Below are 16926 nucleotides of genomic sequence, written 5' to 3'. Positions count from 1 at the left end.
ACACACACACACACACACACACACACACAGAGTATAAATAAAGCCCATTAATTATATAGCGATATTTCTCATTAAAATTTGAGTGAAAAAGTTTTGAACTATTATATTTTCTTTTCCTTATTGTGTAATGAAGTAATTAGAGAGAAAAGTTTATTTAATTAACGCCATCTTTTAAACAGGCATACATAAACTGCGTTTGATAGTGCACGTGATCGGCTCAATCGTTATGTTTGGCTCACTCACAGGTCTGAAAGATAGTGCTGATATTAAATTATCTTTTCTCAATAATTACTTATTGTAGAAAAAAATAATTCAAGATTTTTCAACTTAATTTTTAATGAGAAATACCGCTATATAATTACTGAGCATTATTTAACACCTATTAAAAAACTTCCTCTGTGTGTATGTATGTATGTGCGGCGTGTGTGAGGAGGGGGGGGGGGGAGTAGGTGGGTGAGTGGGTGGGTGTGTGTAAGTTAAAATTAATAAGTATCTACATAAGAGTGATAAAGGTACATTAGGTAAGAATTAAAAACTATTTTTTGTGAATTTGATAAGTCATGGAATATGTTATTTATGTTATTTATGTTATTTTATAAAAACAAAATTTGTTTATAAATTCGATTTTCATACGTAATTATTTTGCTAGTAAAAAGGTTACAAAAATTATCATTTAAGACTTAAGGAAAATTGTTATAACACTATTTACGATTAAGAATTATTGCACAGTAATTCACATTTTAACAATTAGATCGTTTCGTAAACAAGCGTAAACAATATACAATCATATTTCTTCATAATCATTTCAACAAAGCGCATGATTAATATAACAATATAAACAATATATCAAGGAATCGTAAATAATTGTTACATGTAGAAGATTTCTGAAAATTTCTAATAAAAATGTTCTGAATTTATGAATTGATCTGTAATAACTGTTTGACAATATTGATCTTCAGTATCGATTGTCGATCGTAGCCATCATATAATCTCCGTGGATCGAGCATGATCAAATGAACTAAAAGCGCATTCGCAAAAAAGCTCTTATTGCGTATTTAATTGAACAAGTAGCGCACAATATTTGGGCCTTATAAATAAATTGTAAATGTTTCGCTAAATCACTTAACACTTGTATTTATGTGTGTGTGTGTGTGTGTGTGTGTGTATGTGTGTGTGTGTGTGTGTGTGTGTGTGTGTGTGCGCGCGCGCGCGCGCGCGCGCGTGCGTGCGTGCGTGCGTGCGTGCGTGCGTGTATGTGTGTGTGTGTGTGTGTGTGTGTGTGTATGTGTGTGTGTGTGTGTGTGTGTGTGTGTGTGTGTGTGGTGTGTGTGTGTATGCATGTATGTATGTACGCAAAATCAGCATAGAAAAATATGTGTATGCATGCATGCGTGCGTGCGTGCGTGCCTGCGGGCATACGAGTGCATCAACGTTTACGTGTGCATGATTAATTAAGTATAATTAACAGACAAAGAGCAAAATCAATGATCAGTTGAGATAATAAATAGTGTCAATATTCTTGCGGCAATTAAAGTACATTCACATGTCAGTCAACGCGAATTAACAAAAACAGCTAAAGTTATACGATCATGCGCACATAAACAATTTTCTAGACGAACAAATATCATACGCAATTTTTGAATATTGTAATGTTCTGGAAATAGTTGCGCTGCACATTGAGAATTTTTTTCACGTTTTCCCAAAATTAGCAACATATCAACTTTTACGTTAAATCAAGTCATATTTTTCAAGATTGATAGCATAGAAATTAGCTTAAACTGATTAAATACTACTGATCTTCTATTTATGCATTTCAATAAATATGTATATGTTTATATTTTTATTTTATTAATATCAAGTACGTACTCTAGAATCGTATTCGTCTAGAATCGTTCTAGGCCTTTGTTTTTCTTTTTTTGTTTTATTATGAATACAAGCTGCCAGTGAAACCTAATCAAATGGATGAAATCGCTAAAAGTTTAAATGTGATTATAACTTTTGATGAGCATTTTTCAAACAAATTGTAAAATTTTCTTGTTTTTTCCCATAGAATTCAAATATGTAATAGTTTATAAGAGGTTAATTTGAAATATGAAGTTATTTCTCTAGAAGTGGGAGTGGGAGCGACTTTATGTGTTAAAATGTACATCTTAATTGTCAATTAAAGATTAAGTTCATTTTTAAATTTAAATGTAGGTTTTGCAAATTATAATTTTTTTTTCGCAGCATTTTGTTCTTCTTCTTTTTATTTTGTTTTAGTTTTGCTTCTCTTTCTCTTTCTCTCTCTCTCTCTCTCTCTCTCTCTCTCTCTCTCTCTCTCGCTCTCTCGCTTGCTCACTGCCTGACTTATATTCATACTGTTCAAAATAAAAATTTTATTATATTATAACTTTATGGCTGTGTTTGAATACAATAAATTCACAATACAAGTGGGCTCAAAATTTTTACCAAAAATTGAGATTTGTATAAATAGAATTCTCAAGTGTAATAACATTAATGAAGTCATGTAGTTAATCTCACAAGAATACAATGATAGAAATTAACATAGAAAAAATATAGAACCTCGTTGTTTAACGGAACAAATTTTAGCAATTGAAAGTTCCAAATTTGTTAATAGAAATAGCTTTGCTTAGCTTTGTAACACAACCATACATAGAAATGGTAAAAATACAGATACAATAGAACAAGATAACAACAGAGTTACAGATTAGAGAAAATCAAGGATCGAAAATAATAAGTCAATAATAAATCATTCAATATATTCAATGTATATCTAAAAATCACCTTGAGTACCAAGGATAAGAGAAAGGATAAAAGAAACCTTCAATCTATGGTCAACATTTTGTGAAATGAACGAAAAGAGCTATTCAAATTTCATTGCTCATCAAATTTCATTGAGAGAAATGACTTACCTATCGATAGCCAACTCAATGAAATTTAATGAGATAAAGGACATTGACTACACATTTTTTTAAATTTGGTAAAAGCACTCGAGATTTGCGATTGATAATCTAGAGAAAATAGATTTAACATGTCATCTTCTACTTACGATACAATCTAAAAATGATAATATACTGCAATTAAAAGTCAAGCTGCGGATAATCTAATACTAGGATTTTTTTAAAAGCAAATTCAAAAAAAAATGATAAAGGCTAAATAATATGATATAAAGACGGATAGAGAGAAATTGGTTCAATTGTCAGTCAAATATCAGTTTCATGCATCGTAATATTGACAGAAGTTGAAGAAAGGCAATAAAACATAGAAATCAAGCAACACACGGTTCTTTTCTTTTAATGCAACTGTGATAAAATTGCACACAAATATCCTAAATATCAAAAGAGGCTCTCAGAATAAGTTGCAAAGAAAACGCAAAACGTATGTGCAGCCTCTGAATGTAAAAACAAGATAACGATTAAAGATAAACAATTTATTGTTTTTCAGCGACAGTTGGAAATAATATAAGCACCAGCATTTAATGGTTCTTGAATTCGAGTGCTACTGAGCAATTAATAAATGGAAGTATTTGTCTGATTATGAATAATAGTTGTATAAGAGAACTGTCTGTTTGTCTGATTATGAATAATAGTTGTATAAGAGAACTGGAGACACTTGTAATAATAAGGATTGCAAAATCAGGAAGTTTTCTACAAACTAGTAAGATTCATGAAATTCAGCTTATAAATTCTAGAAGGAAATCTTGGTTATGGAAAAAGAAGTACTTTCAACCTTGAATATAATTTTCTATTAGTATGAAAACATAAGATGAAACGGTTTTCGACTAATCTAAGCGAAAATAGATGAGAATTAATTACAAAACTAACTAACTAAATATTATCGCGCAATAGAAATAAAATATAGAACTATGAATTGAATTTTAAGAGAGTAATTCATGCAATATGAATATGCAATATGATGCAGAACTAGAGCTATGACGCAAAAAAATGAATTATCTAAATTACGAAGATGTGAAAAAACTTTCAAATCAAACTGTTGCAATAAATACAAATTTTTCAAAGTCACTTCGAAATGAAATATACATCAAGAAAAAAATAGACTCACATGCCTCAAAATAAATGTGTGCTACACGTCCATTATAATTGATATATAGCGATTATATCGGATCCTATCGAATAAATTCTACATCCTATCAAAATGTGAGATATGTTCTTACCTTTATTGGTGACTATTTACATTGTACATTTTGTGTTTACGTTTTAATACAAAAAGGAAAGATCCAAAAAGAAAATGTTGCGTTTTTTTCAAAACATTTGAAGCTATGGTAAGCTATGGCAAGCTATGGCTTACGTCAACATAAAGATAAATTATAATGTTTTAGATACGATAACGAGCAGAAGTGTATCATCCGAGATCAAATAGTTTTTTGAGCGAAAAGGCTATAGTTTGAGCTTACTCTCCGATACACCCCCCAACAAAATGATGTAGCTAAGTGGATGAATCGCATAATTCTAAAAGACTTGATGCATGTTCTTAAACTCAAAACTTGAAAAGATTTTTTGGATGGAGGTAATGTAGATTTCTGTTTCTAACAAATTCAAGTATCACATCATCTTTAGAAAGAAAGAAAAATTCCTGCTGCTTTATAATACAACGAAAACGTTTCCCGGTTTCGGAAAACTTGGAGTGTTCGATTGCATATTTGATTGCATATTTATAAGTATCTGGAACTTGTTCCAGGAAAACTTGAATCTAAAAGACTTAAATGACTTAAATTTCATTGGATATTGTCCGAATGGTTACAAACTCTGGAATTCTCTTTCCTCTGGAAAAAAAAGTCATAACCAGAACAGATATCATATTTAACGAAACAAGATTTATTTTTAATGATTTACTAAGCGAGAATTAGATGCATCAAAGAAATGGATTAGGAATACGATTGAAAGACATACCGGAGCATGAAGAAGAAATTGAAGAAGAATACTCTGAAGAAAATACTCAAAGTACACTAAGTAGACAGCTAAAAATAAGTAAATAAAGAATAAAATAAGAAATAGAATATGTAGAAACTCCTGCATCAAAGTGGTCGAATAATGAAGAAATTTCATCAGCTGGAAAACTATGTAGTTCTCGTGTTACGCATACGCTGAAACATACACGAAAACTATACGAGATAACTTTGAAAATATTGATTCTTACGATGATAAACAAGAATAGATGCGAACAATAAAAGAAGAGATAGAATATTAGCATTGATAGAAAATAATATTGGAAACTAATTACTAATTACCTGAAGAGAAATTATTAATGGGCAATAGATGGATCATTAAGATAAAAAGAGATAAAACTAGAAACGCCAAAAAACATAAAGCAAGATTAGTTATAAAAGTCACGCGTTAGAAAAAAGAATACGACTATAAAGAAACGTATGCACCTATTAACATCATTAAAGCAATCATTTATACAAGATACACATAACAAGACGTAAATTTATCAAGTGTACACATGCGCAAGCACAAGTGTGGTTTTTGCATTCTTGCATTCTTGATATGAAACGAGAAAATTGTATAGTTATTTTAATTTGCGCAAGTGGCTTGAGAAAAATCGTTCAATTTGTTTGAGCTAAACTGACTTGTCAGTTGCCAAATAAACGGAGCGCGTGTAGCAGCGTGACAAATTCAAGTTAAGCCGGCCACACGTTTTCTACAAGTAAACCTGTCAAGCCTGTCTGCCGGAACGTGTGTGTGTGTGTGTGTGTGTGTGTGTGTGTGTGTGTGTGTGTGTGTGCGTGTGTGCGTGTGTGTGTGTGTGTGTGTGTGCGTGTGTGTGTGTGTGTATTTCCGATATTGTTTTATTACCTACACGATAATATTCCGACAAACTTGACAAGCACTTGCTTGCGAAAACACGTATATGCAGGATGATACGTATATCTACAAGATGATCGTAATGCATCTACATGCTTTTTTAAAGCGTTTAATTGAACTAAATCAATTGGAAGTTTGACACAATCAATGAAAAGTAAAAGTAAGTAGTTATGTGAAACACACATCGATACATCAAAGAATTACTCCTTAACTGAACTGAAAAATTCTAGCGTCTAACAATGGGAATAAAAAAAAGCGATCGAGAAGCAATCATTTCATAAGAATAGATTTTAAAAAGTAAGTAAGTGTAAATAGGATTATTTGCTAAGTAAAAATTTGTGACTGTTTTTGATTATAATAACGTTATTAATATTAATTAATTAAATTGATTATGGATATAGAAGGAGCAATTAGAGAGTAACTTTTTTGTAGATATTTTAACATAATTAGTTTTCGCTAACTTCTGATCTGACTTCAGCTTATCACGCTGCTACACACGTTTCGGTTTACTTGAACAAGCAAGTTCGGCTCAAGCAAATAAAAAAATTCGCTAAGCGAATTACAGTGGTTTTTTGGCATTAATAGTAAGAGATTGAATATAGAAATACGCCTTAGTCAATATAACTATTTGCAAAGATCGCTGCAGCATTTCAAGATGAAGAAGTGCAATTCAACAAGGATACCTATATCTAATATGGATGCTAATTCCAGACAGCGGAGAGAATCTACTAACGTCTGAGAAGTTCGAAGCCTTACAAAAAATTAGTAAGCTGCCTTATCGTATATCATCATGTTGACTATTCAACCAGATCTGAGTTTTATAGTTAAAATTATTTCAGTCAATATTAATATAATCAAACCAAATTCGATGTAAAAATTTGAAAAGAATACTGTGTTATATTAAAAGAATGTTGAACATTTATCGAATTGTACATTTTTTTAGTTCTACAAGAAAGAGGAATAACTGACAAATTATTCTGTTTTGTTGATGCTGATTATCAGGCAGAAAAAATTGAATTTCGGATTTCTCGTAAATATATTCGGGAAAACAATTTTGTGGACTACAAAGAGACAAAACGACATTGGTTTTATCGTCCACCGAAATTGAATATATGGTGATGATGCTACAACGTCATCACAATTAATATGGATAAAAAAAGACTTTTAAACAATTTGAAAATAACTGATGTAATTTCATTTAAAACAATGGAAACTACAATGTATACATCTGCTTGTTCGCTGGAAGCATAGATGATTAAAACGTCGATGTCAATATAGGAATTTTATAAGGAATTTGTACGAAAAGAAAATGATGACGATTGAGTATTTGAACAGAATAAGAATTAAGTGGCAGACATACAAAGTTGCTTTCATATATTCAATTTGTTAAACATTGTTCGGGAATAAAGGACTAAAGAAATCAGATTAATGTTGAAGATTTTGAAGCTGATTAAATCGAGGAATGTTAAAATGTATAATTTAACTTTCAATTAAAGATGAAATTTATTTTTAAATTTAAATCTAGGTTTTGAAAAATTATAATTTTTGCGACATTTTGTTTTTTTGTTTTGTTTTCTTTTGACTTTTCTCTCTCTCTCTCTCTCTCTCTCTCTCTCTTTCTCCCCCCCTCCTCTCTCCTTCCCTCCTTCTCTCGCTTGATTATTGGCCTGACTTGTTTGCTGACATTGTTCAGAATAAAAAGCCTATTATAACATTATGGCTGTGTGTTTGAGTACAATAAATCCATATACCCAACATTATGTTTACATAGAAAGGCTCCTCGAATACATGAAACTTTTTTATAAATAACTTTTTGATTCAACAAATATTTTTAAAGTTATTAGCTTGTTACACTTTACATGGGCCACTCTGTATAGTACACGGTATAATATAAAACGTACATTTTGCTTTTGTACACGCATGTATACGCGCGTGCACGTGTGTGTGTGTGTGTGTGTGTGTGTGTGTGTGTGTGTGTGTGTGTGTGTGTGTGTGTGTGTGTGTGTGTGTGCGCGCATCTGTGTATGCGTGCGTATATGTCGTGCATGCGCGTGCGTGCGTGCGTGCGTGCGTGCGTGTGGATGACTTGGGTACGTAATAAAAAATAAAATGCATACATTACATTATACTGTGTGTGATATATATATATATTATATATATATATATATATATATATATAAGTAATTGCAAATTCATTTATATTTTCCAACTGATCGTACCGACTATCAATCGTTATTACTAATGACAATGCGATGGCTCTAAAAATTCATTATGGAGGATTATATCATGTGACAATACAAGTGACATGAAATATATACAATCATTGTAGGGTATGTATCTAAATAAGTTACGCTTGTGTGAAAAAGTATGTTTATAACGAACGTAATGAAATAGATGCGATTTTTAAACCTAACGGGAATTTAATCTTCTAAAAATGCGATTCAATTCAATTCTCACTTGTCATTCTACGAGAGACGAACTTATGCTCGATTCACGGCTTTTAATTGAGATGTCGAAATGCGCCATTAAAAAATAGAATGGCTTTATAATTTACAGTATGGCAATAAAACAGTTTTAACATTGTTATATATGTAATTGTTTATTATTAAAGCCGAATAAAGTATGATTATAGTGACAAACAATTAAATAAATGATAGTAATTCGGTTCTTATATATTATAGTTGTAAAATAATTGTTTCTGTGTAATATAATTAATGCTGATCGAAAGAGTGAATTTTTTTTTAGATGTATTGCATACTGTAGTTAAAAGCCCATCGTGCCGAATAGGAAGATCGTATTCTTGCAATTTGTTCTGTTCTTACATAAGATGAAAATGAAATATGTTCGCTACTTCAACATTCTTGAGTGATAGAGGATTACACTAAACTTTTCTTATATGTATTTTGCATATAACATATAAGATGAGTCGAATTGACAGATTTTAATCTATGCCGATTATTTATGCCGGATAATTAACTTTCTATCGGTATCGGTGCCGCAAGAAGACTGTTGTTCTTCAACATTTTGCCTGTTCGCAAAGTGTGCATTTGTAATAGAATAGATTCTTGCAGAGAGTTAAATATAAGATAAAGAATTTTCGTAGCAAAACTCGTGAGCATGAATTGAATTCATGACGAATATTCTCTTGAAAACTTTTGTTTGATATTGCCATTTATTTAATATAACAAGTTAATGATGATGATTACAAAAGTATGTCATGTCTTTGAAACGTTATTTGCATTTTCTTCTTTCTCTCATTAATTTATCATTAATATATTATCATTAATATATGTTTTATTGATTATGGTATTATATATTTTACGTATTCATACCTGTCAGAACAATCAAAATAAATCAATTCTAACACAGATATTCACGATTCACATCAATCAAGAATTGAAAAATAATTGTAAATTGATCGTTGACGTTCTAAACACTATTCTAGTAGACATTTGAAATTATTGTATAATTCATGCGTAGCGCCGAATAATATTTAACCAAATCAGAAGTTAAATATTTACGACTCGCATATGAGCAATAGCCTAAATGACATTAATTATAATTGGAAGATAATGAAAGACGCGAGGATACTCAGCCCACCTAATTTTAGGAAATATTTACATCTCAGCCATAACCGTGATGAAGGCCTAGCTAAATGTAATTGTTAAATTGAATTCTAAGCGACGCACGAGAAGAATTGTTTCAAAGAAATATTTTGCTGCGCCAATTATAAAGTCTCCTATTATAATTCTCAGCCGGATGATGAATGCATCTGGATGATTCTTCATCTCGCTCAATCACGACCACTAACTATAACTATAACATTCCTCCGTGACTATAACAATAAATAGGCACTAATGAGAAAAACATATATATATATATATATATATATATATATATATACATATATATAAATATATAAATAAATAAATAAATGAATATACATACAAAGTGCTCTGCTATTTTCCCCGTTTCTTTAAAATGCGCGCTCGCGTGCATACGCGTACATGCATATGCACCAAGCGTGAATATATACGTGACATAATCAATAGCAGCTTATCGCGATCTTATCAATTATCGCGATCTTATCTATTTACATACGAAATAAGGAGAAAAGAATTGCGTCGTACGAATTCACATACAAGTAAATGATGGGAAAACAGGAAAATCGCATAGTCGAAAATCATTATATCAATGTTGGTTCTTGTATTATTTTGTGTGACGATGTTTTGTTTGTTATCAATATTCCGGCTATATTTTCCATAAAAATTGTCCTAAATTATCTAACGCTTCTATTTGCATGAATATTTTTTTCGTGAAGACCTCGTGGAGAACGGTACGTAAATGTAACCTATGTTTATTTTAAAGGGCATAAATAAATAAAAATTAAAATCTCTATTTTATGCTTCGTGAACAATGAACTTTATTTATTATGAAAATATGTAGAAAATTTATGTTCTAGTTGTTATTTACTAATATAATTTCGTACGATTTCCGTTGAGTTATTAATTAATATATAATAATTAATGCTTCAAAACATAAGATTTCTTTGCTATGATTTAAATAACTTAAATGATACGATACGGTATAATACATTTTGTTACAAGTTTATAATGTTATGTAACTTGCTTAATTATTATTTTATTATTCACCATATCATATTTGACCGCGCGATCAGTTTATGAGATTTCCTCCATATCATCGATATGCAATTAAAGATTAATATTAAATGTAAATTATTAAACATATTAGTTAAGTTATTTTACACCATAAATTTAATATTTTAAGATATTAACTTTGTAACATAATTGGCTTTTATTACAATTCTATTTCGTTTAAGTACTTAATTATGTTATCTGCTATTTTGAAAGTAAATTTTAATTGCATATAAGAAAGATTTTATTTTTTTTATTCTATGCTCTTTGTATAATATTCAATTATCTACAATAAAAGTATTTATGACTTAATACGTCATTAATATAAGAATAAGCGATGAATGACTTTTCAAATTCCAATGTCTATCAGTGAATGATGATCGATGATAGAAAATAATTAATTAGTGCTATAGAAAATGATTAATATCGCATATCTTATAAAATGAATAAACAAGCAACACAAAGAACTCTTGAAGAAAAATCTGCATTCGAAACAATATAATTTTATTTATATATAAAATAAACGGTCAAGGAAAATTTCGCCGCCAAGACAAACAAAGACGTATATTACATAAAAGTTTTGTATGATCTCAAGATATATTATATGTTTCTTATTTTTAATCTAATTATTAATCAATAAATAAATTTTGTTAATTATATTTATAAAATCGATATTTGTTAAATGGTGATAATTAGTTCGATTTATATTGGCATAGACATAACTTTTTGAAAAAAAGAAGAAAAGATTATTATATTATCATTATCAGAAAACAGCAAAATCGCCGATAGAAAATATTGAAAAGTTGAGAAAACATCAATCAAATGTTCAGGTCAATTCTATATAACAAAAAATAATTTTAAATATGGACATGTACTAAATAATGATCTTAAATAATGAAAATTACATCAGAAAATATGTTGGTCTCTTCAGATTAATAATTTGTAAATTTATCTAGTAATGTAATATTTTTAGACAGATAAATCAGGTAGATAGTTCGATGGATAGATTGATGATACCTAGAATCAAGGCGGCGATAGATAAAGTCAAATTTATTTATAATACTGAATTTCTATGTATATAAAACGTTTATTATCGCATATCTCGGAGCTTAACCAAATTTAACTAATAACATTCTTTGAATTCAACATTAAATTATATAAAGATCAATAAATTTTTTTCAAGAAATATTTAATTTTGTGAATTCTACATGAAATAATATATTTGGCTGTATAGTTTAATTAATGATGTAGAAATGAAATAATCAAAATATTTTATTAAAAAATTCTCTTAGAACTAGAACGATAGTATAATGAAAATAGATTTTCTCTTAAAAAATTGATTGGTTTCATATGTGAATAAAAAAAAGTATATCTCAAGGGGAAAATTGATCCTTGCGCCTTTCGCCTTATGGTAATAAACTTTAGTCATTTGTGCAGTGAAAGCTTTACGCGTGCCTCATATGATCAATATTACTATCGGTGCAAGTAATCATTATGATTATAATGATATTTATGATTCTAATGATCATTATGATTATAATTATGAAAATAAGCTCTCAGTAATAACTTCGATAGTCAGGATTGTCAAGACTGTTAAGCATTGGCAGTAACCAGAAAAGTTCGGAATTTTATAGCTCTATTTAATATCAAAGGATATTGTTATGTTTAATAGTAGTTTAATGAGTACGATAAATAACTGTAACAATTACCAGTAAGCGCATGTGTGTTGTGGAATATAAAAAAAAAATCAAAAACTGCTATTCCTCATTCATTTTTCTATCACCTTTACTTCGTATAAAACTTTCTGAAAATTAATGAAAATTGCTCTCATTATCTAAACAAACTGGAAATAATCCTGTATAGAAATATCATTTACCGGGAACAGTATCCAATTTTGTTTACAATTTTTTCTTGAAATATGTTATTATAAGTATTGAAATTTAAGAAGTTTTTTAAATATTTTGGCATCTTCTTTAAAATTATTTATCATATAAAAAAATTTCTATTAATATTTGTTGTTTCAATCGGAATGCCAAAAAGTAATATTAAAATTGTTATTTCGCTTTTATAATGTTTTTATCTATGTTTTCTTTTAATTATTTATCTTTATCTATTGTAAAAGGATATTGCAATATTCATAAAATTTTTATGATACTTTTGAATATTACAATGTGTGTGTGTGTGTGTGTGTGTGTGTGTGTGTGTGTGTGTGTGTGTGTGTGTGTGTGTGTGTGTGTGTGTGAGACGTGCGTGCGTGCAATACACATCATTCAATATTATATCATTAAGATTTCTCTACTAACTCCTCTCATATTCTCATTTTAAAACGGCACTCTATCTTTTATAACATCCATTAATGCGAGCATGCGCAAATAATAGTAGTTACTTCATGAGATGATCGTTGCTGACGTCTATAGAATATATATGCTATGTCGCGCAAAGGTCATAAACATGTAGAACGTAGAACTTCGTTCTATAAGTGCTCGTAAAACTTGGTCGTCAGTGATATTATTAAGAACTAGTCAGTTCTCTTATTATTCCGTAAGCAATCGATTCCACTTATCAGTTAGATAGTGCGATGAATCAACACGGTAGTCCTCGAAAATAGTCTTAAAATTTTTATTACTCGCATTGACAAAATATCTGTCAACTAAAACTAGTTGCATCGAAAGAGAAGAATATTGTGCTTTAGAATCAAATGTGCTTACGTTACAATAACGATAATGTCTAAAACTAAAGACATTACCAAGTTCTCGACTGAACAGTTGCAAGAATTTTTGATGTCCTTTGACATAATATTATCCGACATCGACGGTAAAATTCTATTTTTTATAATCTTGAATAAATTTACTAGAAATGTTTTTTATTTATATTGATTAGATAGATATATTGTAACAAAAACATTAATGTATAAGAGAAACATTTAAATTAAAGAAAAGGATAGAAATTAAAAAAAAAATTTTTTTATATTAGAAATTAGAATTATAATTTATTTATATATAAATATATATTTTTATTTATTCTCTGTATTACATTATGCGATACACATAGCATATATTTTGCCATAATATATCTATTAAATATAGATGTTCACAGATATTTTTAATTTTAATTGACCATGATATTAATTTTTTTTTATAATTTAATACTAATAACTAGCTACATTCCAATATTCATTGCTAATACTAAAAAGAAGAAAAATCTACAATATATGTGACACGAACTATATATTTTTAGTACTGGCAGTAAATTTCGGAACACAGCCTATTTACTATATTTTATACAAAAATTTAAAAACTATAACTTTTATATCATATTTTATTCGATATTTAAAAAAAAATGCTAAAAGTGTTTGTGATATATACCATTTAATAAAAAAGTAATAGTTAATTAAATATTATAAATAAATTGAAATTATAGTTTTCGATCCACATCTAATGTGTGTTATTATCTTACATTTTCTTGAATTAATATAAATGGAATTTAACAAAATATTATATCATTAACGACATGTATTCTCCAGGAGTTTTATGGTGGTTCAATAAACCTATTGACGGTGCTTCTGAATCGTTAGCGACATTGAAAAATATGGGAAAGCAATTATATCTAGTAACAAATAATAGCACAGAAACGTTCGAAAATTATTGCAAGAGTACTCAACATTCCTGTTTGAATTTAAGTTCGGTATGTATTGCGATGAAGTTAAATTATTCTAGTAAGTTTGAATGTTATATATTACATCAAATATAATATAAATAATTACAAGATAAAAAAACTATTATTTTTTCTAATGGTAGAAATTGTAAAAATATATAAGTGTAAAAATATTATAATTCTAAATTGATTCTTGTAAGATTTGATCAATTTTTATAAAAGAATGGACTGTTTTAATGCAAACATGCATTAGAATAAATTATTGAAAGAAATACAAATTACTTGTTCATATCGAGATTATTTTTATCTTACACGAAATGTAAAAATTTAACTATAAAATTTTACTAAATATGAAGATTTTTTTCATAAATATATTCACATTCTGTAACAAATTATCAAACAAACTTAATATGTATGCTTTAAGATGTAAATAAATTATAAAATAAATAAATTATAAAAATTTGTAAAAATGATCAAGAAAAACAAAAAAATGTTTCATGAATCAAAGGATCCGCATTAATATATTAATCACATATATTAAAAATAACCATTTGTAATATATTATTAAATTTATTTTATATTATTTTATATTATTATTTATTATATTTATTATAATATATATTTATTTTAATATAAAAACATTTTTAATTTTACGCAACTAGTTACTAGTATATATTTATGTTTGAAACACAATATGTCAATTTGTAAAATATTTTAATCAATAGATAATAATTAATTACTTTATCGCTTTATATAGGACCACATAATTAACACCATTAAACTAATTACTTGGTTTTTGAAAAAAATCGATTTTCATGACGAAGTTTTTGCTATTGTTTCGGATACGTCTCGAAAAGTTTTGAAAGAAGCAGGAATACAATTAATAGAGAATGTAAGTAAATAAATAAGATTTTCAATTTTTTTATAAGACTTGTAAATAAAAGAGAGAGAGAGAGAGGGAGAGGGGAGAGAGAGAGAGAGAGAGAGAGAGAGAGAGAAAATGAACAAAAGTGGAAGAGATAAGTTTTATATAAACGGCATTATTGACACTATAAAAGTTAATTTATCAGAAAACTGTAAAGTTTTTTTATCAGAAAACTGTATCAACTCATCAATTTTTTCTAATTTTAATATAATTTTTCATAGAGCATATGGCAATACATTAAACTAATTTTTTGTTTTGTAGCCTAAAGTTTTCCAAACAGATCCAAGTGCAACTATAAGAGAAGTTTTAAATCGACCATCCGTTAAAGCTGTAATTGTTGATTTTGATGTTAATTGCAATTGGTCAATGCTAGCTTTAGCTATATCATGCCTTAAACGTAAGGATGTATTATATATAGCAGGAGCAACAGACGAATGGATACAAGCATCATCCGAAATTAAAATCTTAGGTAGGTAGATAAATTAAAATATCCTTGCGACATCGTCATGACAAAATGTTTTTATCATTTCTATTTTCTAACAAGTGTACTGTCGCATTTCTGAGCATTTCTAATCCTTCGATAATTTTAAACATACCGCATATAATGCAGTTAAATTCTTGTTTTCAAGACTTGATGATATAGATAAAAAAGTTTGGAAGTTTGGTGATAAAAATCGCAAATACTTCCAAACTTTTGGACGATATATACATATGTAAAGATCAAAATCGTTAAAATAGAGTTTTCCTATTATTTTTGATAATCATCATTGATAGTAAAATTCTCTTTTCTAAAATTTTACCGAAAAAGAAAAAAAAATAGTGCTTTCTCATTTTCAGGTGCTGGTCCATTGATACACATTATCAACACTCAGAGTGGAAGAAAGCCAATTGTATGTGGTAAACCTAGCCAAAATTTAAAAGATTATATTTTAGATAAATGCAATGTGACAGATCCGCAAAGATGTTTGTTCATTGGTGACACGTAAGTGAAAATGATATCAAAATATATTTTAATTTATTAAAAAATTTTTTATAATTGTTCAAAATTAAAAATGTATACTCACCCTACATACACATACACACGTGTACTGCATATATATATTGCATCTGTAAAATTATTTTAAATATTTATTACACAAAGAAAATATTTGATTTTGATTTGAAAATATAAATATAGGATTGATCAAGATATGAAGTTTGCTTCAATGTGCGGATTCACAAAGCTTTTCGTCGGCACAGGATGTGATACATTGGAACAGGCACAAAAAGAAGATGATACTTGTCCGGATTATTATCTTCCTACCTTGAGTCAACTATTCTATGCCTATAATGATTCATAATGTTAACATTAACATCTAATTATAAAAAATTAATGTTAACATCTAATTATAAAAATAGTTGATAGTTAATATTTTAATAAAGGGTAAATATAAAAACAATCAATTTATAATCATAGATAAGACTCGATAAGAAGGAGACCGGAAACCGGCTTCCCTCTCACGTCCTACGCCTCGTTAGATACAAGATTGTCCGCGTCCCCGCGCGCATATGTAGAAAGAAGGAAAGCGACAATGAAAGAAGAAGGGAGACGAGGAAAAGTGGAAATTGAATGGAAGGATTGGTATAGCAGAGAAAGAGAGGGAGACAAAAGAAGAAGGAGCGAGGACAGAAGGGTGAAAGAAAGGAGGCAGAAATGGGAAAGGGTGAGTGAAAAAGTGGGAGGGAAATTGTGAGGAAGGAAGGAAAGTGAAGGAGAATGATGGGAGGGTGGAGAGAGGCAGGATAGAGAAGAGATAAGTGAGGGAAGTGAGAGGAGAGGATGGGAGGGAAAGTGGATTTGCATTAGAGAAGGGAGGGAGGGAGGGAA

The 16926-nt window shown here is 29.0% G+C and overlaps 2 protein-coding genes across 3 annotated transcripts in view; both read left to right on the top strand.

Annotated features, from left to right (window-relative positions):
- The window catches only part of LOC105426150 (protein kinase C-binding protein NELL1), an 86637-nt gene extending 71611 nt beyond the window's left edge, over window positions 1-15026 (top strand). For both annotated transcript variants that reach the window (XM_089073959.1, XM_089073958.1), the window contains 2 exons: window positions 14004-14164; window positions 14892-15026. In XM_089073959.1, the coding sequence (XP_088930085.1) occupies window positions 14004-14054 (51 nt within the window). In that variant the 3' untranslated portion in view covers window positions 14055-14164; window positions 14892-15026. The remainder of the gene's footprint in view (window positions 1-14003; window positions 14165-14891) is intronic.
- Window positions 14069-16399, top strand: LOC105426153 (chronophin). The gene is made up of 5 exons (XM_011637253.3): window positions 14069-14164; window positions 14892-15026; window positions 15321-15528; window positions 15897-16041; window positions 16237-16399. Exons 1-5 carry the CDS (start codon window positions 14069-14071, stop codon window positions 16397-16399), a joined length of 747 nt encoding a protein of 248 aa, XP_011635555.2.
- Window positions 16400-16926: the final 527 nt, after the last annotated feature.

This window comes from Pogonomyrmex barbatus, unplaced genomic scaffold, assembly GCF_055798465.1.
Source record: "Pogonomyrmex barbatus isolate J1 unplaced genomic scaffold, ASM5579846v1 scaffold16, whole genome shotgun sequence".
Taxonomy (NCBI): domain Eukaryota; kingdom Metazoa; phylum Arthropoda; class Insecta; order Hymenoptera; family Formicidae; genus Pogonomyrmex; species Pogonomyrmex barbatus.
The sequence above is the reverse complement of the archived record's forward strand: the minus strand, read 5'-3'. Positions and strand labels throughout refer to the sequence as shown.

Bases quoted from the DNA above. Each gene is read 5' to 3' on its own strand.
- LOC105426153 (XM_011637253.3), top strand. From the start codon at position 14,069: ATGGGAAAGCAATTATATCTAGTAACAAATAATAGCACAGAAACGTTC. The intron at 15,027-15,320 runs GTAAGTAAATAA...TTTGTTTTGTAG, and splicing joins GAATACAATTAATAGAGAAT to CCTAAAGTTTTCCAAACAGA. The intron at 15,529-15,896 runs GTAGGTAGATAA...TCTCATTTTCAG, and splicing joins ATCCGAAATTAAAATCTTAG to GTGCTGGTCCATTGATACAC.